We start from the raw sequence: 22904 nt of genomic DNA, 5'->3' as shown, positions 1-22904 counted from the left end.
GAGCTAGAATGTATTATGTTAAACAAAACAAATCAGAGAAAGATAAATATATGGTTCAGAGAAATTATATTTTTCAGACAAAAATAAATATATGTGGAATTTAAGAAACAAAATAGATGAACATAGGGGAAGGAAAGGAAAAATAATATAAAAACAAGGAGGCAAACCATAGGAGACTCTTAAAATACAAAGAACAAACTGAGGGTTGCTTGAGGGGTGTTGGGTGGGGGGATGGGATAAATGGGTGATGGACATTAAGGAGGGCATTTGTTGGGATGAGCACTGGGTATTATATGCAAGCAATGAATCACTAAATTCTACTCCTGAAACCACTATTGCACTATATGTTAACTAACTTGGATTTAAGTAAAATTAAAAAAAAAAATACAGATGCTAGCCAGTACAATAAGCAAGAGAAATACAAAGCAACCAGATTGGAAAGATAGAAGTAAACTGTCTCTATTCACAGACAATAAGATCACCAATATAAAAAATCTAATGGAATCTACAAAAAGTGATTAATAAGTGTGTTTAGTAAGGTTGCAGGATACAAGTTCAGTATCTAAAATCAGTTGAATTTCTATATTCTTTATCCTAGCAGTGAACAATTTTAAATTGAAATTTTGAAAAGAATATCGTTTACAATAACATTGAAAACATTGAAATACTTGGAGAAAAATCTGATAAAATGAAAGACTTATGCATTGGAAACTACAAAACATTACTGAAAGCAGTTGAAGAAGACCTAAATACATGTAGAGGTGCACCTTGTTAATGGGTCAGAGACTTGATATTGTCAGTTCTCCTTTAAAGGATCTGTATGTTTGATGCAATCCTGATCAAAACCCCAGTAGGCTTTTTTTGTAAACAAAGTCATTCTAAAATTCGTATGTAAAGGACCTAGAATATCCAAGGCAACTTTGAAAATGAACAAAATTGGAGGACTCACACTACCTGACTTCAAGACTCGTTACAAAGCTACAGTAATTATTACAGTTGTGGTACTGTCATAAAGATGAATGAATTAGTGGAACAGAATGGAGTCCAGAAACAGATCCATATATATATATGAACAACTGATTTTCAACAAAAGTACAAAGGCAGTTTGGTGGATAAAGGATAATTTTTACAAGTGGGGCTGGAACAATTGGATATTCATAAGCAAAAATGAACTTGGATTCCTACCTTGCATCAGCATATACAAAACTTAACTCAAAAGGGATGGTAGACTAAATGTAAAACTGAACATAAAAACTTCTAGAAATAAACATAGAACCTTAAAACTTCTAGAAGAAAACATGAAAGAAAACCTTAGAAATCTCGGGTAAGGCAAAGATTTCTTAGCCCCAACTCCATAAGCACAATCTGTCAAAGAACAAATTGGTAAATTGGGCTTCTTCAGAAACAAAAACCTGCTTTTCAAAATACACTATTATGAAAGTGAAAAGATGAGCTACAGTTTGGGAAGAAATATTGGAAATAATCATCTGATATAAGACTTGTATCCAGAATATGTAAAGAACTCTCAAAACTCAATAATAAGAAAACAAACAACCCAGTTTTTAGCAGAGCAGATTTGAACAGTTAACCCCGAAGATACAAAGATGGCAAAGAAACACATAAAAAGGTGTTCAACACTAATACCCATTAGGGAAATACAAGGAGATACCACTACACCCCTGTCAGAATGGCTAAAATGAAAAAGGTTGATCATACCAGGTGTCACTGAGGATAGGGAGGAATTGGCACTCTCATAACATTGCTGGTGGGAATGTAAAATGAAACAGCCAATTTGGAAAGCACTTTTGTTTCTTAAGACGTTAAAGTACACCTATCATATGATCCAGCCACGCTACTCCTAGGTGTGTATCCTAAAGAAACAAAGCATATGTTCACATAGACAAGCAGCTTTATTTGTAACAGCCCCGGACTGGAAGCAACTCAAATGTCGATTAACAGGTAAATGGATAAACTGTGGTGCATCTAATGGAATACAGCTCAGCAGTAACAATGGATAAATCATCAATACATCCAACAGCAAGGATGTTACCCAAATAGGCCAAGTGAAAGAAGCCAGATTAAAAAAAAAAGTACATACTGTCTAATTCCATTTATATAAAGTTCTGGGAAATGCAAACTAATGTATAGTGTCAGAAAGCAGATCAGTGGTTACCTGGGAACACGGACACAGAAGGAAGGATTATAAAGCATGAAGACACCTTTCAAGGGTGATGAATATCCCTCTTTTCATTGTGGTGATGGTTTCATGAAACTCATCAAATTATCTGCTTTAAATATGCGCACTTACTGTATGTCAACTATACCTCAATAAAGCAATTTTAAAAGATGCTAATGGCAAAATCTAGTAGACCAGACCACTCTTACTATGTGCCCTGAGCTAGTTGCTGTACCTCTAGTTCCCTAATCTATAAAGTAGGAGTGATATTGCCTTACTCACAGGGTTGTTGTGACAATTAAAAATAACATATTTGGTATGTTCTATACAAAATGGATGCTCAATTAGTAACTGCAATAATACGATAATGCCTTCAAGAATAAGAAGAGAATAATCACTTGACTCTAAAATGTTCGGCTCACATATATTCCAGAGAGATTACTGTGGATGGTTTGAAGGCCCTTGGCCCTGGTTTCCCAATGGGTCATGGTTTCACATACAGTCACTTTGATTTAACATGGGAAGATTTGTTCTGCCCATTTTTCCTACTTTCCCACCTCCTCTTTGTTCCTCCTCTTTTGGCCAGAGCTGAAAGGGGAGTCCTTTAGTCTTGGCAAACACAGCCCTGCCCTCCCAGCCACCCCACCACCTGATGGTCTCTTCGTCCTCCTTCTCATTTTGGGACCTGGAATCACATAGACTTGTAGAGATCGGTCAGCGAGAGAACTCTCCTGGGAAGATTAAGGGAGGCTGTATGTCAATCACACAGCATGGCTCCTGGCTCCTGGAACACATCTTTAAGTCAGCAGTTGTGGTTTGGCTAAATATGGCTGAGGTCATCCACTCTGGCTCCTGTACCCTCCTCACACTCTGGAGTGCTCTGGCCAACAGATTCCCAATCCTGTTCTAAGAAAGTGGGAGGAGGAGGGAGACACCACCCCTGCCCTCAAAGGGTGTACAGTCCCATGAGCCAGCTCAGTGAGAGAACATAGGATGGGCTCAGAGATTGCCAAAACAAGGTGAGCTCAAGTCTCAGGGAAAACGTCATGAAAAAAGAGGATGACGGGAACCTGTCTTGTTTGTGTGCGTTGGTGTGTTTGTAATCCTCAGCCCTTCACACGGTACCTGGCATGTAAGCGGGCCTCAGTTCACACCTTTTGGTTGAACAAGTGAGTTAATGAGGAGAGCAGCAGATGGTATTGTGTCAAGTAGAGAAGAACTGGGAGAGCAGGAGCTGAGTTCCAGACTTGGGATAGGAGGGTCCATGTGGCCGGAAGAAAGGCCAGGCCCTGGGAAGAGCTGGATGTGGGGTGGTGAGGGGTGAACGGCGGGATGGAGAGTCTGAACGCTAGGTTAGGGGCCTCTCTGGCACAGGGAGGTCCTTAGAGACGCTGTAGGGGCGGCCTCGCCCATCCCCAGGGGTCCTGCTCTAAACCCTGGTTCCCTAGACGAGCTGAGCTGACTGGAGAAGCTTGTGTTCCGGTCCCTTCTCCCACCCACAGATGGGTACCAGCTCTGAAGGGGAGGCAGAGGCCCTCTTTGCCCTATCCATGGACCCCCACTCCTGGCTGGAGGAGAGCAGAGGGGCCAACTGACAGAACGTGCCCTTTCAGCTCGCACTCAGATTCCTCATACACGTGCACGTGCCACTCACCCAGGCTCCTAGTTGCTGCTGAACGTCAGGGAGCCAGTGCCGGAGCCAACCAGAAGGCTAGCAGGGCCTCTTGTCTGAGCCAGTCTCAAGGAGTAGCCAGAGGAACAGGCTGTGGTGACCCTCGGGCTATGCATGCAGCGGCCTGAGCTGGCTGACTGCTGACCTGGAGCTGGTGTGAACTGAGCAGGGCCAGGAGCGTCAGGGCAGATGTGCCGGGGCCTCCTGCTGCCCTCTGACCTGGCCTCCTATTTTGAATGCTTAGAACTCTCCCTTGTGCCACTTTAGAGCACTCAGCATTTCCAGAACCAGTCTGCAACTTGAGGAAAAGTTACTTCATCTGGCACCAAATGGTTTGCCATTTGACCAGCGCTCGGAGGGTGGGTGTTCGGTGCACCCCGTTAGACCCCTCCAAGGCAGCTTGGTTATTGCCCCCAGACCTGGGTGGGCAGTACCCTCCCTTGAAGGTACATTCCTGACTGATACCCCAAGGACTGTGCTAAAGGAATGTTTCAAGCAAAGAAAGAGCAACATTTCTTTCTGCCCAGACATCAAGAAGTGGGCTTTCCTCTGGTTAGACAGATTGGAGCACAAATCCTTTGACTCAAGGCTTCTTGATCTAGCGCTCTGAACTGGACAAGAAAGAATTCCAATCTCTTCTCTTTGCCATTCAGCAAAGGATCCCTCGTCTCCACCCCCTACTTCCTGGCTGTCCCCCACAGAGCCTTGTTTCTCCTGCCCTGGTGCCCCGGGCAGCAGCCACAAGCCTGAGCATTGGACACGGAGCTTGGAAAGCCCCCTCCCCGGAATGTGCATGCATTTTCAATGGCTGTGCCTCTGTGTGTGTGTGTGTGTGTGTGTGTGTGTGTGTTTGCGTGTGCGTGCACGCACAGGCATGTGCGTGTGTGTGGATTTGCACGTAAGTGTGTGTGACAAAAATCGCTTCTGGAGCATGTTGCCCTCTGTCTGCCCATCCAGGTTACTCCTCGCTGCAGGACGAGCTGCTGTCCCCTGCCTCCCTGCAGTACGCACTTCCCTCTCCGCTGCGTGCAGACCAGTACTGGAACGAGGTGGCCGTCATAGATGCCATCCCATTGGCGGCCACGGAGCATGACACCATGCTGGAGATGTCTGACATGCAGGTGTGGTCCGCGGGCCTCACACCCTCCCTGGTCACTGCTGAGGACTCCTCTCTGGAGTGCAGCAAGGCCGAGGACTCTGACGCCACCGGCCATGAGTGGAAGCTGGAAGGGGTGCTCTCCGAGGGACCCCAGGGCCCCACGCTGGGCTCTCTGGACCTTGTGGAGGATGACACAGTGGATTCAGATGCCACAAATGGCCTTATCGATTTGCTTGACCAGGAAGAAGGTCAGAGGTCAGAAGAGAAGCTGCCAGGTCATAAGAGTCAGGAGGACTCCACAGGTGTAGGTCAGGACTCAGAGAATGAAGTGTCTCTTGTTTCAGGCCAGCAGAGGGTGCAAGCCCACATCACAGAATCCCCCAGCGTGAGTCGGGTGATGGAGACCAGCCAAGACAGGTAAGGGCCGGGCTGCCATGACAGGATATGTTTCGTCTTCCTGGGCTTCGGATGAGATGGTGCCTGACAGTGAGTACAGAGGGAATGCTTAGGTGCTGCTGCTGACCTTGACCCTGTGCTCTAACTGCCCAGGAGCAAAGCAGCTCAGTGTGGCGCCAGCTGGCCTGTGAAGTCACCCAGCCCTCGCTCAGCCCTCTGTCCTGTAGGAGTGGAACAGTGATCTGTAAAGGCCAGTCCTCGCCCAGGATGCCCCTGGGTGTGGCCAGCAGGGGAGAGGCCGGGTCGTTGGGACAGGGAAGGGCGCTAGGAGAGAGAGATTGTAAGGCTTGGTAGAGCTACCTCTCCAAAGTGCAGCTGAGGGTAGGTGCTCTGGGCCCTTTCTGTTGGGTGCTTGCTGTTGAAGACCATATTTAGAAACGCAGAAGCAGCAGGGCCCAGGGAAGTTATTCAGGCAGTCTCACACCTTGAGTGTGACCGAGCTGATAATGGCGCCCCCTTTGAAACTGTCCGCCTTTGAAAGTGTGAGGCTGGTGGGCTTATTGGGGGCAGGACAGAGCTTTCATCTACTGAGAGACGGGTGATTCTCCTGGGCTGCTCCTGTGCCTGTAGCGGGACAGCATCTTGGATGGTTCAGGCAGAAGGGCCTTCTGCAGATGCTGTAGAAGCCACAGGCTCGACTCACGTCCATGGCAGTGGGCCCACCATACCCTAGGGCTGGGAAGAATGTGGAGGGTCACTTTGGCCTTCCTGGACTGGCATAGGAACTGGGCCACAGTGGCCCTTTCTTCCATATTTTCCCTAACGCAAGGAGAGAGTTTACATGCTCCCTGAAGGCTGTGCACAGCCAGCACACCCAGGTTGCTCAGGTCTGGCCACTTCCTCTTCCCACCCACATCCCCCTTCAGACCCTCTCAGAAGCCCAGTCTGACCGGGTCCACTCAGTGTGACCCAAGTACCGATGTAGGAGGGAAGAGAAAGCCATTTACAAGAGGAGACAGCAGGGATTTATTTTGGTTTGGTTTGGTTTCCTAAACGAATCCTTTGTTTAGTGGGGAGAATTGGACAGACTGAGTAGAGTGAAATACTGGCATGCCTGTGACAGAGGCCATCACCCAACAACCTGTGGTAACCATTCATTCAGCAGGCATTGAGGGCACACTATGTGCCAGCCCCTGCACCACTATCCCAGCAGGGCCACCAAATGGGGAACCGGAAGGCCTGGTGCCAGTGTGGGATGTGGTACAGCTTGGCTCTCTATCCTTGGTCAGCCCTCCGGTGGGGACAGATGAATGTCGTTCACTCACCCAACAGTATGTATTGCGTGCCTACTGTGTGCCAGGCACCTATAAACGTGCCTCGGTGCTGGAGATGTGGCATTGAACCAAACACAGAAAAGTCTCCCATCTGCAGAGAGTGTGTGATCTAGTGAGGAAATGGACAATAAATGAGATAAAGCCAAATAAATGGAAAGTATTTAAAAGGGGAAAGTTAGATGATAGTGCTAAAAAGGAAAATAAAGGAGGGAAGAGGGTGGGATGCACATACCTGTGTGGAGAGGGGATGGCCAAAATGAGGGATTGGGTAGCAGGGGAGGCCTGAGTCTGTGACGTTGGAGTGAAGACCAGAAGGAATTAAGGGGTGAATCGTATGAATACCAGAGGGGACATATCCAGCAGAAGACCCAGCCAGTGCAAAGGTCTTGTGGTAGAACATGCATGGCCTAGTCAAGGACCAGTGAGAAGGTCACTGATCACAGCAGAGTGATGGAAGGAGCTAATGGGACCAGACACATCCAGCCTTGAGTTCCTAGAAAGACTTTGGCATTCATTGGGTAGGATGGTGAGCCACTGGAGGGTTTTGAGCAGAGGGAGTGAGGTGATGTGGCAGCTGCCTTGAGAACAGCCTGACAGGGCCAGGGGTCAGGCAGAGGCAGGGAGATGAGCCAGGAGGTAAGAGTTGCTACTAGTATGGACCAAGATGGCGGCAGTGCTGGTGGTAAGAAATGATTGTGTTCAGGTTATATGCTTGAAAGTTGAACAAACGAGGTTTGCTGACAAATAAGACATGGAGTGTGAGAGAGAGAAGTCTAAGAGTTCCCTAGTGTCCTTGACCTGACAACTGGAAGGATGAAGAGGCTATGTAGTGCAGGGTGGGGAAGACTGGGCAGAACAGGGAGGGGGGGGGAAGTCAGGAGTATGGATTTGATCGTGCTATCCCTGAGATGCCTGTTAGAGCCCCCCAGAGCAAAGACATTCAGGAGGCAGCTGGGCATATACATCTGCAGCTTGAGGAAGAGATTCTGTGTGCACACCTGGGCATCATGAGGACACAGGTGGGATGTGAAGCCATGGATTGAATGAGCTCACTTAGGAGGTAGATGTAGGTAGAGATGAGGTCTGAGAACTGAGCCCTGGGGTGGCCCAGTGCTCAGAAGTCAGAGAAACTAGGAGAAACTGACAAAGGACACTGAGAAGTGGTAGCCAGAGAGAGGGGGGAAAACCAGGCAAATGTGGTATCCAGAAGCCATAGAAGATTGTGTTTCCACAGGGAGAGAGTGGTCGCCTTATTGGATGAGCACTGGGATAAGGACTGTGGAGTGCAGGTGGCCTGGAGGGCTGGAGGGAGGCAGAGGAGGTGATGGGCATGGAGACCTGGGTGACAGCCATCAGTGTGAGCCAAGTGCCTCAGGAGCCCAGGGTGAAAAGCCAGCCACTTAAAGGGATGGGCCAGTGGCACTGGTACCCGTGGCCCTCTCCACCTGGACAGCAGGAATGGGCCACTTGTGCCTCTCTGGACAGGGCAGTCAGCTATGTGCTGACCATGTGTAATTGCTCATGCAGTCCCGTCCCTCAGGTGTGCAGTATGGGACGTGGAGCCAGCGCTCTGGAGGGGGAGGGTATCTGAGCGGCCAGAGACTGAAGGGCGACCCAGTGCCCTTTCTCTCTTCCTGGACCCCAGATTGCAGGACTGGGAGGAAGAAGGCTCCATTGTCTCATACCTACAAGATGCTGCACAAAGTTCCTGGCAAGAGGAGGTCGTACGTGGCCCACACTCATTCCAGAGTACGGTCACCACCATCAAAGAGCTGGAGCCCAGTGGATCTCAGGAGTATGAGAAGGTCCTGATGTCTGCAACTGAGCACATTTGGGAGGAGCAACCAGAGGCTGAGAGCCTGCAGGCCGACAGGGAACGGAGACGACAAAGCCACCAGGAGTGGGTGCAGGAGGCTCGGAGCACTTTCTCCCAGATGGCAGAGGTGAGACGCCCACAGAGGCACCTGCTGATGCCTGCCAGCACTGGAGGGGCCTGAGGCCCAGGGTAGCCTCTCATTCTATCAAGCCCTAGGCCAAGCATGCTTCCTTTCTTTAAAAGTTGTGGCTGTGACTTCACTTTCTCTAGAAGCAAGGATACAAAGCCCCGGTCTCTGCTGAGGGAAGGAAGTAACATTCACAGGGCATCCCAGGCACACGGCCTATGATGTCATGCTCACACTGCCTCGGGTCTCTGTTGTCATTCCCATGTGGCAGCTGACAGTCGAGCCGCTTGTCCAAGGTCACAGGATGAGAGGCAGGCTTTGCAGTTAGGTCTGGCTGATTCCCAAGCCATGGTTTTTGTTTGTTTTCTTTTTCCGTGGTGTGTTTTAGGAAGGGTGTAGAGCAGAGAGACCTGAGTGTTAGACTGATCCTGGTCCCACCATGGTCAGTGTGGCCACGGACAAGCCACTCTCTTCTCGGCATCTGGGTTTCCTCATTGGTAAAGGAGGAATGAATGGATTACCACCAAGGTGCACTGGCTCAGGAGTTCTGTGATCCTGTGGGGGGCTCCTCAGGTGGACCAGGAGAGTCCTGCTGGCCTCGCTCCTGACTTCTGGTCTCTGCCTACCTCAGGCCTCCCTCCTCTGTTTGGGTTTGCCCTGCTGTACTTATTATCTGTTTGCTTTAGCTTCACTCCCCTTTCACATTCTCTTGCCCCCAAACATTCCCACTCCCGTAGACATCCATTTTAATGTGTTTTTGGAAAAATTTTTTATTTTGAAAAATCGCAAATAAATACAAAAACAGAATAGCATATTAATTTGCATGCACACTCCACCCAGGCTGTACAGTTACCCAGTTATGGCCAATCTTGTTTCATCTATACCTTCTCCACTTTTCTCTCCCCCAACATATTATTTTGAAACAAATCCCAGATACCTTATTAAGCTGTGCCTTTTTAATGTATGCTCTTTTATAAAATCTGCATGGCCATTCCATGCATATGCATTTTTAGCGTGTGCATAAATGATGTGTTCTGTGTCTCATTTGGTTTCTTATGGTTCAGTCAGCACTGTTTCCTCATTTGGGAGCCCTTTCCTCTTCTCTCTCCCCTCTGCTGCTTTCTCTTCTCTCTCTGCCCTACCTGAACCTGAGCCCTAGCAGGCACCTTGGGGCCCCCACGACCAGGTTAGCTGCACAATAATGCTGGGCTGCTGGCTGCAAAGAACTGCTAGGAATCCAATATGGTTTTATTTAGATACTTCCCTCCAAGTATGTGACTTGGACAAGATAGGCAGCTGTGTCCATTTTTAACCCCAGACCACCCTGTGCATTCTTGGCCATCAGGCTAGCCTTTGGCACTTCTACTGCTCCTAATAGCAAGCACTGGGCTGAGAGCATGGGTGCTCTTAACTGGGTCTATGATCCTGAATCCTTGGGAAAGAGAAGGACGCCAGGAGCCTTCTTATGCATGGCCCCTCTGCAGTCAGCCTTTGGTCATGGGAGGACTGGGGAAAAAGCAAGGGCACTCTAGGGGATCATGAGAGAAACCTTCTAGGTCATAGGGTCCAACTGCCTCATTTATCATTGAGGAAACTGAGGTTCCAGAGAAGCTTCTCCAGGGTCACACAGTGAACCAGTGTCAGGGCCAGGGGAGTCCGGATCCCGTTTCCCAGTCGGAATGAGTGTCTATGAAGGGCCCCCAGGCCTGATGCCTTCCAAATCTAGGACAGGATTGGATGTTGTGGGTGAGCTGTTGTCCTCGTCATCTGATGGGACCCCAGAGAGGATAATGAGGCCCATTGAAGGCAAGGGTTTCCAAAGAGCCCATTTACTAGTATTTCCAGTAAGTCTCTGGAAACACTGACAGAGAGATGCCCTCCAATTTGGAGCCAGGAAGGCAAGCCTGAGATGACTGTAGGACATTCTCCTCTGAGACCCCAGATGGAAATATCTGAAGTTGGACTCTTATCTGGGCTAACAATGAATGCCCTCCAGTGCCCAGCTCCTTTGCATGTGCCATGGGCTTTTATTTTTTCCAGGTGCTTCCTTGTTGAAACAAGGCAGTATTGTGTAGTGATGGGAGTTTGAAACTTGAGTCATTTCCTTACTCTTTGACCAGGCAAGTTATTTAACCTCTCTGTGCCTCTATTTCCTCTGTGTAAAATGGAAAAATGGCAGGGTCGTCGGAAGGCTTAACTGGGTTAGTGTATGAAATGCACGTAGAATCCTGCCTGCCAGCAGTACTCACTCCTAGTCGTCCCTGTTTTACAGAAGGAGGAAACTGAGGCCCAGAGAAGGTACCCAGGTTTCCCAAGCCCTTACAGTGAGTGAGTTGCAGGGTCAGCTGGCTGTGTCCCAGATCTTTGTTTTCTGTTACTCAAAGAGGAACAGCTTGATCCCGAAAGTGAAATTCCTCTCTGTGGCAGCTGCTGCCCTCTGCATTTGTGAATCAGCTCTGTAAAGACAAGCTTAAAGCGCATGGTTCCTGCTCGTGGGCGTTGACAGCCCGGCATGGGAAGAGCCTTTGAGGACAGGCCTTAAATAGACACACCAGTTACACGCTTACGTTTAGGGTTGCTGTGCCCGGTAAAGGGGGCGGGGAGTGCAGAGGGCCCTCGGGGCTGATGGGAACTGCAAGGGCTTCCAGGGGGCCCCACCACCAGTGTGGACCCCACTGGGCTAATTTGGCTAGGCCTGAGCAAATCACTCGTCCCAGGGCTATTTTTGAAAGAAACCCCTAACTGTCTGTCCAGGGTATTAGCCAGTCCCATCCCTGCACATGGGGGTGAACTCCATTCTCATCACGGCAGTAACAGACCAGGGAAACACACAAGTAGCCACGTTCTCAAACAGCTTTCCTGGAGTCCCCGAAAGGGAACATGTTCCTGGGCAGCACTGCCTGTAGTTCACATAGGCCTGGAGGGCAAGAGCACAGGGTGGGGCACCAGCCACTCACAGAGTGACTTTGACATGCGCTTTCAGTGCCCAGGACAGGCGCACCTGCCAGCTCCCTTCTAGCCCAGTTGGACAGCCCCAGCAGCTGGTTTGGGGAGCTAAAATTATCGAGGCCTGATGTCACCCAGGCGTGAGGGCAGAGCCTAGGGCAGCTCAGCAGGAGGGCACTCAGCGGGGCAGTTGTGGTGAGGGGCTGTCCAGTCTCCTGCAGAGAGAGAATGGAAGGGGCCCCAGGGGCACTCAGGAGTCCCAGAGGAGAATGAGAGACTGGACCCCCACAGTGGCCGGACCCCTAGTCCTGCTAGTCCCTGGAGGGCCCAGCTGCTGAGGAGGTGAGGATGTGGACTTTCATCACCCAGCTCCTGGTCACCCTAGTGCTCCTGGGCTTCTTTCTGGTCAGCTGTCAGAACGTGATGCACATTGTCAAGGGCTCCCTATGCTTTGTGCTGAAGCACATCCACCAGGAGCTGGACAAGGAGCTGGGGGAGAGCGAGGGCGTGAGTGACGACGAGGAGACCATCTCCACGAGGGTGGTCCGGCGTCGGGTTTTCCTGAAGGTAACCACCAGGCAGGAGGCAGGGCTGAGGGCACGGCACTGCCATGTGTGCGGGCAGCAGCTGGGGGGCGGTGCGGGACCCCACATCAGGGGCTGGGCGCTGCCGCAGGAGCGGGTCTGGGTGTGGATTCTGCACAGCCCACTGCGCCGCGGTTGCACCGGAGGCTCAGCTCCGGGACTTGGGAGGCCACACTCCCGGCCTCAGTGTCTATGGAAGGGCTTTCTACACCGGAAAGTGCTGTCGAAATCGAAATTAGGTGCCTCGCTTCCTGCCTCAGGGCCTCCTCTGTAAAACTTATGTAACCAGCCTGGTTTTGCCTGCTCCCTGTTGAGGGTATCAATCTTGCAAGCTTGGGGCTCCATCCCATCTTCGGGCCCCACGGCCCCCAGGGGCACTGCTCGTGCTTGGAGCTCTCGGTTTGTGTGCCACCACTTGCTGAGCTGGAGTTTCCTGCCGCAGTGGGGATTTGTCCGCCTGTGGCTGCTGGCTCCCACTCTTTTCTTCATCCGCCACCTCTTTCCCAGACTACCCGCTTACGAATACTGAATTTTCTCCTTTTCTCCAATCCTAGGGGAATGAGTTTCAGAGTATTCCAGGGGAGCAGGTGACAGAGGAACAGTTCACAGATGAGCAGGGCAACATTGTCACCAAGAAGGTGGGTGCACAGAGTCCTCCTGAGCTGGAGAGACACAGGGGGGCTAGATGGTGCTGGACTCACCTCCCAGCTTCTCGCTGCTGCCCTAACAGAGGGTAAACATGGCTCCAAAGAGACAGGTTCAGGTGCCAGGAGCTCTGGTCTTCTGAGGTCCGGCATGACATTCCTCAAAGGTACTTTACTGATTCAGCCTGAATTCAGCTCCTGCTACTGTGTTCCAGAAGGACCAGGCTCCATGGAACAGCCCAAACCTAGTCCAGCAACGTCTAGCCCTGAAAACAGCTGTAAGACAGAAAGGTGGTGGCCCCGAACTACCATGGGCCTGCGAAACCAAAAGGGCTGTGGAGGTGCATTGAATGGGTAGCAGATTTTAGTTCAGTAGACCTGATTTTGCCTGTCAGGTTTTGGGCACCGTAATAGGCATGGGCAGAAGGGAGAGGAGGAGCAAAGGGAAGACCTTGTATGGGTTTCCACTGTGGTGCTGCTCCCGCTATTGAAGCAAGACCACTCAGGTGGCCATCTTTCCTCTTACAAAGTGTGCTTCAGGCAGACAGGAACTGTGTCTTATTTTGTTTTCATCTCCCAGTCCCAGTACATGGGAGGTGCAGAGGAAACAGTGTTGGAATATTCAGGTGACTGAATAAGGGAACATAATTGCATGGAATACTATAGATGAAAAGGAAATACACTTTGCCCTCAGGAGCTCACAATGCACGGAAGACAGCGTGACTTCCAACAATATGAAGAGGCAAACTGATCATTAATGAAATCGGCTAAGACCCATTTGCAAATTCTAGCCCCTCTGAGGCTGCCCAGAGCCTGTTTTCCACACAGTGATGGGGGTGGGGGTGGTGGTCACAGACCAGTCCCCATTCTTGGCCACTCATGGCAGGGCACCTTAGGACAAAGGACAAAGGCTGCCTGTCCCCCAGATCTCACTCCCGGGGACCTGCTCTTCTCATCCTCTGTTTCAATGGCTTCACGGGCCTTTTCTCCCTTCCCTCTCTCTTCCAGATCATTCGCAAAGTTGTTCGGCAGATAGACTCATCTGGTGCTGATGACACCCAGGAGCATGAGGAGGTGATTGCTGAGGGGCCCCTGGAGGACCCTAGTGAGATGGAAGCTGATATTGATTACTTTATGACACATGCCAAGGTACTGCGGCGGCTGCAGCCTCCCGGAGGCTCTCGCCCTTCTGAGCGCCTGTCACCTCTCCCAACTGCTCACCTGTGCACCCGCCCTGTCTGGGCTCCAGTCTGCACCATGCTCACCTCCTCTGGTCTCCCCTGTGCCTCTGTCCTCCATGGCAGGCAGGGTTTCCACGGCTGCCGGAAGTGCTGTCGTTCTCATGCCTACTTTCTGCCTGTCTCTCTGTGTGATCTGTCCTGCGTTCTGTCTCTGCTGCTGTCTCCAGGTGGAGCTGAGAGGGAGTAGCCTGCAGCCGGACCTGATAGAGAGCAGGAAGGGGGCTCAGATAGTGAAGCGGGCCAGCCTGAAAAGGGGCAAGCAGTGATTTCTAGCCCCTCCCCTCAAATGGCCTCTTTGGAGGTAACACTGTCTTTCTGCATCCTTTCTGCATGGCCTGGTCCTCGTGGAGTGGCTGGTCCTGAGAATGGCTGCTCACTCGCTCATGTCTCCCCCTTCAGCAGGGGAGCTCACCCCTCCGCCACCCCCAGCATGATGCAGGAGGAACAGTGGTGCTGTGGCCTCGAGACACAGATTCTCGTTTCCCAACCTACTAACTGTGTCTCTGAATCCCTGTCCTCCTCAAGAAAACAGCAAACAATACCATCTGCTGATTACCTCTCTGGGGGTGCAAAAAATACAGATTTGAAAAAATGCCTTGATGAGTGAAAGCACTCAGTAAATCTCAGTAGCTGATATTATCCTGAAAGCCAAGCTATGGGGATCTGGAGGAGGGGGGACAGGTCTCGGGGAGCACAGCAGAGTCTGCCTAGGCTATGCCATTTCAACACAAGTCTGCAGGAAGAGCTCCAGCAGTGATAGACCTAGAACAACACTGACTCTTGAACCTGGAACCCGTCAAAAATCCTGTGAACCCAAGGCACCAGTTCTCTGTGATGTTTCTTGAGACACGTCGCTCTGTTGCTTTCTAGGAAAGGGTGAAGCAAACAGGCCCGGGGGGTGGATGGCGATCTCCCAGCCAGTTAGGAGGGTTGTCAGGGATGGGTGCATGGCGTGCGTGAGCATGTGTGGCCGAGGAGCAGGGGTGTGCGGTGATTTGCAATGAGGGAGGGCCGTGAAGACGCTGCAGCGAAGGCTCTCCAGTGGGCCCGTGCGGTGCTGGGGGCTTCAGCGGCCAGCTCTGACCTCCGTCCTCCCTGAGGGATCCTGTACTGAGCTGCCCCGAGGCCGTTTGCTGTGCCCAGCTCGGGGCAGCTCAGTACAGGATGCATCGGGGTGGGAGTCGGCAGGAAGCAAGGAAGCATTCTGGCCCCAGCACAGCACTAACCAGCCTCTTGCCATTTCAACCCCCAGGGTGTGGTGGCTCTGGGCCAAGAGGAAAGCAGGCTCTGGCTTTCTGCATTCAGCAAAAAGCAGGGCCACTGCCTCCCAAGCTGCCAGAAGTGCTGGCTCTGGGCTTCCCAACACACCTCAGCACTTGGGCAAAAAAAGAGGACTACAGATCCAGTTATAGGATAAAATTAGACCTGACTCCTCAGCAGCTTAAGGAGGTCACAGTGTTAACCCTGGCACTGCCGAGGGGGTCCCACCAGGCTGCTGGCTTAGTGGATTAGCCGTGATGAGCCCCGGAAAGGATACAAAAGTACAAATAATTTGAAGGAGCGGAGAGTGGAAGGAAAAGTGTCCTCTTGCGCCTTGTTTTCTCTATGGTAGTGGCGGCAGCAGTGGCCTTACCTTTCAGCTTCTGTTTGGCTCCGGTTTTTAGGGGGAGGGGAGGAGCCTAAGATTTCTTCATTTTAATTTTCTGTACATGATCTGCAAGGGTGGCTGAAACTCCCAAAGGAGATACGGTTCTGTACCACTGCACGTGGGTGTCAGGAGACCCGGGCAGCCTGGCTCCAGCACAGTGCCGGGGCCTCTGCTAAGAACGGGCGAGGGAAGTTTGGGTGGGGACAGTGGGGAGGGAGCCGGTGTGGAGTCAGGCTCCTGCCCAGGTCCCAAGTGGCCTGCAGTGCCCCCCCACCCGGCCCCAGCAAGACTAGGACTGCAGAGCAGACGTTGAAGGGCAGACAGTCTGCTGACCCCTCAGTACTTACTGCCACCCACTCACATGCATGTACCGTCAGCCCTTGGGACTCGCGGATTCCACACTGGCAAATTTGCCTACTGGCGAATATTTATGGCAACCCCCAAACCCACACTCACGGTGCTTTCACGGTCGCTCACAGACACACACACCGTGGCAAGAAATTGGAGTCGCCCTGGCGCACGTTCCCAGCTGAGGGCGAACAAGACGCCAGTCTGCCCCCCTAATGGAGCTCTCATGCTATGAACGGGTGTCCTTTTTGCAGGCTGTTGTTGAGTGCCATGTTTTTTGCATTTTTGTGCTTGTTGTTGATTTTGCTGTTTAAAATGGTCTTCCTAAGAGCAAGAAGGCTGTGATGTGCCCTACAGGGACAAAGACGTACGTTAGATAGGATTCACTGGCCGTGAGTTAGAGCACTGTTTTGGTGGTGAGTTCAACGTTAAGGAATCAACAATATGTATTAAATAAGGTGCCTATACAGAAGCATAAATCAAGGTTACGTATTCATTTTCTAACAAAGATGTGGCCACTAGAGGTTCACAGGAACCTAACTAGGCATTTTCCTTGAGAGCGGTGGATCAGTATTGGCAACTTTCTGGAACATGACCACTGCAAATGGCAAGAACTGACTCTTTGTTTCAGAGAGAGTGAAAGCTGGGACTTAGGAGTCTAGATTCACGGCCTGACTCATCCTGTTTCTCCAGGTCCGATGCCTTGCATTAGTCATTTGACTGTCCTGAGCCTCCACCCCCATGAGGGAGATTGCACATAGTCCCTTTCACCTCAGTAGAAAGGTTTAGAAATAGTCATGGCAACTGGGCAGGCTGTCGTGAAGGGTGAAGGACACCTGCGCTCAGTCAGCGCAGACGGGACCGTAGCATGACGTAGCAGGTCAGCCGGTCTCGCCACACCTTGGCTTCCTTAGCCACAGCATAGTAGTGATGCCACTCTTCTCTCGTAGGATGGTGACCATGATGGAGGGGGCCTTTCATGTTTGTGAAAGGCCATATACATTGTCAAATGTACACCCAACCGTGTCTCAAAGTGTCACCGACATCCTGCGTCACCATCATCTGAGAGGCAGGTTAAAACGTGCATTCCCAGTCCTGCCCCTGACCTACTGAATTAAAATCCTGGAACTCAGGATTCTGTGTCGAACTTCTCAAGTAATTTTTATGTGTATGGAAGAATGAGATCTGACCAGTTTTGGTTTTCCTTCCAAATCTCCTAGAGGTGATGCAGCACAGTTGTAGGTATGATATTGAAAAATGGGCCGAAAGGAATGATGGTTTATAGTTTGTTCAAAGATAGCAGAACACCCCCATTCCAGGTGAGACCTGAATCAACCCCCCCTTACCCGTCTGATTCCCCCCAGTCACTCCCATCTTGAGAAGGATTCTGTATCTAAGGCCTGGCAGATGGAGGGGGCTGCTTCCTGGAGGTAGGTAAGAAGCCACAGAACTGCTGTAGAGTTAAGGCCTGACTGTGCGTGACAGTAGCAGCTAGTGGGTTTTGCTTTGTGCCCAAGTATGTAGGTCCAAGAATTGGGTGTCAGTTGTGCGAGAGCAACAGTGTGGCATGGGTGGCTGGAAGGCTGTGCGGGGGCAGCCCGTAACACTCTGGGCTGCCCGCATCCTGGGCAGGCACCGGGGCTTGGCATTCCTCTGTGTCTGTGTGGCTCTGGCTTCTGGGACTCTCAGGAAGCTGTGGCACACGACTGCTGCTTTTTCTTGTTTTCCTTTTTTTTTTTTTTTTTAAGTTTATTCATTTTGAGAGAGTCAGCAGGGGAGGGGCAGAGAGAAAGGGAGAGAGAGAGAATCCCAGGCAGGCTCTGCACTGTCAGCACAGAGCCCGATGCAGGGCTCAAACCCACAAACAGATCATGACCAGAGCGGAAATCAAGAGTTGGATGCTTCACGGGCTGAGCCACCCAGGCTCCCCTCTTGTCTTTTTTTTTAAGAGACGCTTTCCATTCAGACACTGTGGTTGCAAGAACTTGTGTTAGTTCTGACAGTGGAGTGTTTTAGGAAGTTTAAAAGTTAAGCAATTAGCAATCTCAATGGCCAAAGGGGCAGGAAGGCAAAGGGTCATGTTTCATTTTGCTGTTTTAAGTTACAGTCCACCCTACTCCCTAGCCATTGCAGGGGTATGAGTCTGGGGCTGGGGAAGCTGGAGGGGAGGGCCACAGACACTGGGTAGGGTGGGGGCAGATGGACTGGGACAGGCACTGAGCAGCACTGTCACTGGGAGTGGGCGGGGGCTGTTTTCTGCGCTCTAGAAGGTGAGACCTTTCCCTTGGGCACCCCTGGAACAAGAGGTGCAGGGCAGTGGAAGGTCCAGGGCACAGCCAGGAGACTTGCCTTCCAGTCCTACTGCCTGCCACCACTGGGTACTCCTGCTTGCCCCCTCACTGCTCCTCCCGGAGTCTCAGTTTACCCAAAGACTAGATGAGCATTTGCCATAGAATCATCTCTAAGGCCTCACCTGTCTCCTCTGCTCTGTGTCTGGGCAGAAAAGTGGAAGTAGTAAGCTGTTTTCCCTAGGCTCAAGACTTTAAGATGTCTCTTGTTTGAGGCGTGCTTAGCACTGGGGTGATGCTAGGGGACAAACCACTGGGAAGGGTATGGCCTGGCCTTTATCCTAAGAGTGTTTCTACCCCAGCCAGGGAGATGCTGCAGTTGTGACCCAGGAAAGAGCACGAAGACAGCGGCATTTCCAGAGAGCCTAGTCAGGGTTGACATCCACATACACTGTCCCAAGCATTTTGTAGCTCTTTGAAACATCACCACAATCTAATGAGGTACATTCTATTATTGCCTTCATTTTATAGCAGAGGAAACTGAGTCACAGAGAGTGCAAGTAACATGACCAAGGAAATTGGCAGAGACAGGATATGAACTCAGGCAACCTGGCTGGCTTCAAAGTTCCTGCTCTTAACCACTACACCCTGTGATCTCTCTGAATAAAAGGTAGCAGAGGCAGCGGGGAGCTTCCAGAGCTGAGGGGAGAGAAATGAGAAGGTGCTGGAGTTATCAGGGAGGCTCCCTGGAGGAGAGGTCTTGAAGGCGGTGAGCAGAGCTTCAGCAGAGAGGGAACTGGATGGCATCCATGAGCCTCGAACTAGGCAGGAAGCTGCAGGGCACTGTAGGTTTGGAGGGCTCCGAGGAGAGCAGCTTGGCCGACAGGGAAGCCCAGGCAGTGATGGAAGAGTCTTGCCCTCCAGGGTGACAGTGCTTTTGAGCCACAGCATTAGAAGGCCTGCTGTTCTGCTTTGTAGCAGCCTCTGGCATGGAACCTAGCACCACCCTCCCATCCTTGGAGAACCACTCAGGGTTGAGTTCACCTTGACCGCCTCCAGCTTCCTCCCTAACCACATCACCTTTAGCGTCCAGGGCAGCTCCCTGTCTGGGGACAGCTCTGCCGCAGAATGAGTTTCTGCCTTTCTCTGTCACTTCCTACCCTGCCCAGGAGATGGTCAGCTCCGCCTTATTTATGTGTGCTCCTTTTCGCCATCCATCCCAAGGTCCCGCAGACAGAATCCTGAGTGGCCAGTCTTGGAAACACAGAGTTCTCACCCCAGGTTGGAAGAGGAGGCGCCATGGGGTGGCAGGAGTGGTGTCTCCTTGTGAATCCCGGGCTGCAGAATTGGGACTTCACTCTGCAGGCAGAGCTGCTGTCCACCAGCCTAAGATACATGATATCCTAGGGAGAACGCACCTGTTTTTTCAAAGATCTCTTTTGCCGCTGCAGAGCTGGTCCATCCGAGGGGCATGGGGAGTGGAGCCAGAGGCACTTGACAGTGAAAGCTTGTAGACTGTCATCCCTTGGGGCCGTGAGCTCCTGAGGCTCATGTCTGCTCCATCTCTGGGTCCCCAGGACTGGCACTTACAGACATCAATGCGTGTTGGCTGAACTGAACTGAAAATATGGAGGGCACGGCTCGCTACCCTCTTTAGCAGAAGCCCTGGCTTATGAATTTGGCCCCTTTCCTAGGGACAAGGATCTACTCATGGGGATTTCTCCCCAGGCGACTGTGGGCATGGGAGCCTTCTGCCTCCTCTCCGAGGCACAGAGCACACACACAGGAGGGCTTTCTGGGGAGCTCGCCCACTTGGCAGGGGACCAGGGCAGGCTTGGGCAACCACGCCTAAGAGGCAGCCTCTGGACTGGGGAGTGAGAGTAGGCAGGCTGGTATTTCAGGAAGGTCAGGGGCTCTGAGCTCAACGCCTTTCACCGCATTGCCTTGCTGGGGGCGGCTGGCCGCTTCTCCTGAATCTGACCCTGCCTAAGCGGCCAGCACAATATTCAGCATTTGGGGGTTTTGCTGGGAGCTGCATCTTTACATTCTAAGTAACTCTTTCTCTCTTTGTGTCCCTCAGGATCACACCTCGACACCCAACCCTTGAACTTCACACACACTCTGCCATGCACACAGGAGGAGAGCTGGAGCAGAGGGCTGCAGGAGTGGCGCACTGTTCCTCTAGGCTAACGGCATGATCTCTGTAAGGGACTTCCTTTAGTCTCCTATTCGCATGAACGGCCGACTGTAGACGCATGACCTACAGTCCTCAATCCTGCCTCTAGCAACGATGGATCTCTGTTGGGAATCAGGACAAATGCCTCAAGAAGGGGGGGGAGAGAGAGAGAGTGATAGAAAATGAGCTCGAGAGAGCACATGAACACAAAAGTGAACAAGGGCTCTTTTGTGGCTGGGGATGATATATTTTTTTAAATCATTTTAATTTTGACTTGTTACAGGGTACTTTTTTTTTCAACCTTATCTGTAGGAAATCCATGTGGGCTTCCTGGAAAGAAAAAAAAAGGCACAAAATCAGTTTGGCACCTTAATCCCATGTCCCCACCTGCCAGCCTTCCCCACCGCCACACACCTCCATTCCATTTGTGATGTCCCCTCCGCCTCCCCAGGGGGCCGCTCCTCCCAGAAAGCTCTACATGACATTCAGGACACACACATAGGCACACGCACACACACACACAAGCACCTCTTCCCTCTCCTCAGTGTACACACAGATTTTACTGTGACGTCCGAAGCTGTATAGACTCTCCTGTGGATAAACTGGAATTTTTTTTATGTTGTCTCTCTCTCTCTCTCTCTCTCTCTCTCTCTGCCAGTCTCAGTATTAATCATCTTCCAATGGAAAATCATTACTTTTAGAGTGCATTCAGGGTTCCTTGTGTTAGGGACTTAAGAATCAGAGGCGAGGACCCCCAGGCTTAGCTGTAGGGCTCAAAGGGAGCCAGTGCCCCATCTGCAAGGGTCTTCTCTCTCAGCTGGGGGCGGGCCGGTGGCTGTCCCAGGATTGCACCAGCATGTCCAATAGAGAGGAGGTTTTCTATATCTTCAAGCACTTATATCATAGTCTGTGTTCAAAGTGTAAACTGTACAGTAATCAGCCTTGTGTATATGAAAAACAATAAATACTATGCAAACCAATAGAAACACTTTAGCAGTATGTACAAAGCACTAACAGCTCAGCTCCTGAGGACTTCTCCAGGCTGCAGGAGAAGGAGCTACAGCCTGTCTTTCAGTGAAAGAGGAAGGGAGTAGGGCTAGTTGAATGTATCTGCCAGTTCTTAGAAGTCAGCCACCACCCCCAAGGTCTCCCAGAGCCAACTTGGTGCTCTAAGTCCAGGCAGCCCACAGGATGGGGGGCCTAGGCCGGACAGCCTCAGTGCCCCCACTCTGACCAAGCCCCTCTGCCCCACTCGGAGAGGTGGGCGAGGGGCCCACTCCTGACCACGGGCCCAGGGGGAGGAGAGCCGGAGGAGGAGAGAGCAGCTGGCCACCTGGAGGCCCCGGGGCTAGGACGGAGCTCCTCCTAGGCCAGGCCCTCGGTCAGAGCAGGAAGGAAGCAGACAGCTGGCTGTTCCTCGCCTCGGTGCCACCAGGGAAGAGCCTTAAAGATACACTAGAGCCTCTGGCAGAGCGAGGCCCGAATCAGCACAATCCGCCCCGCCCTGCGCGGCGGGCGCCCTCTAGGGCCCGGAGAGAGACTGGCAGGCTCTTCTCGCTCACAAGAGCCTTTGTTTGTGGACGTCCTGTCACCTTCCTCCCTGCCTCTCCTCTGAGGTGTCCTCAGACACATCAAACCTTCCAAGTAGCACAGAAGCTCCCTCACGACCGAGCCCCCACGGCCCTGGTGCCTGTCACCAGCGCACAGGTCTCCCGGCGGAGGCCGCAGGCCCCACGCGCCCGGGGCCGGCCGAGGCGCTCCGCTTGGACCGGGCGGCTTGCGTTTTGCTTTCGGAGGGGCGGCCCGGGCGCAGGGGGCGCCAAGCGTGCGCCGAGGGCTGTGTCCCGGGAGGCGCGGCCCCGGCGCCCCACGCCTTCGACCCCGCGGCGGGGCGCAGGAGCGCGGCGCTTCTTCGCGTCGGCCGGGCGCCCGCCCGCCCGGGGAAGACAGGCGCAGGGCTCGCCTCCAGTCCTCGATCCCGCGCCGTCCCCCGCAGGCCGTCGTCCCCGTCCCCCGCCCCCCGTGGCCCCTCGTAGAGCCCAGCGTGGGCCCCGCAGCTCCAGGCTATGCTTTGGCACCTTCCGCTGCGTCTGGCATGGCTGCTTGGCCCGCCGGCCCCAGGCCCTCGGCGGCATGGCTGCGCGCTCCAGTTGCTAGTAGGAGCTGTTAGGGGAGGAGTTTGGGGTCTCCACACGATGCCTAGAGAATGCTGCAGTCTGCACATTAGACGCTTTTTAGAAGTTTTGGAATTACCTTGATTTTTTTAATTGTTATGAAAATGACTCTTTTCTTGACTCCCTCCCAAATGCTCTGTTATGGGGAGAGAACCCCCCCCCCACTCTGATGTATAGACCATTCTCCCTACACCAGCTGAACAAATGTCAAAATTAATAAAGAAATTGACTCATG

The 22904-nt window shown here is 51.9% G+C and overlaps 1 protein-coding gene across 2 annotated transcripts; it reads left to right on the top strand.

Moving 5' to 3' along the window:
- Positions 1-11761: 11761 nt before the first annotated feature.
- LOC125923301 (ankyrin-1-like) lies at positions 11762-22904 on the top strand. 2 transcript variants are annotated; one of them, XM_049631494.1, is made up of 5 exons: positions 11762-12133; positions 12705-12788; positions 13803-13868; positions 14203-14336; positions 20400-22904. In XM_049631494.1, exons 1-4 carry the CDS (start codon positions 11915-11917, stop codon positions 14299-14301), a joined length of 468 nt encoding a protein of 155 aa, XP_049487451.1. In that variant the 5' UTR covers positions 11762-11914; the 3' UTR covers positions 14302-14336; positions 20400-22904. The 2 variants fall into 2 exon arrangements, with proteins under 2 accessions (XP_049487451.1, XP_049487450.1); XM_049631493.1 differs by lacking the exon at positions 14203-14336 and having other exon boundaries at positions 13803-13943.

This window comes from Panthera uncia, chromosome B1 (genome assembly GCF_023721935.1).
Source record: "Panthera uncia isolate 11264 chromosome B1, Puncia_PCG_1.0, whole genome shotgun sequence".
NCBI classification, from domain to species: domain Eukaryota; kingdom Metazoa; phylum Chordata; class Mammalia; order Carnivora; family Felidae; genus Panthera; species Panthera uncia.
Note: the sequence above shows the minus strand (reverse complement) of the source record. Positions and strands in the feature narration are given on the sequence as shown.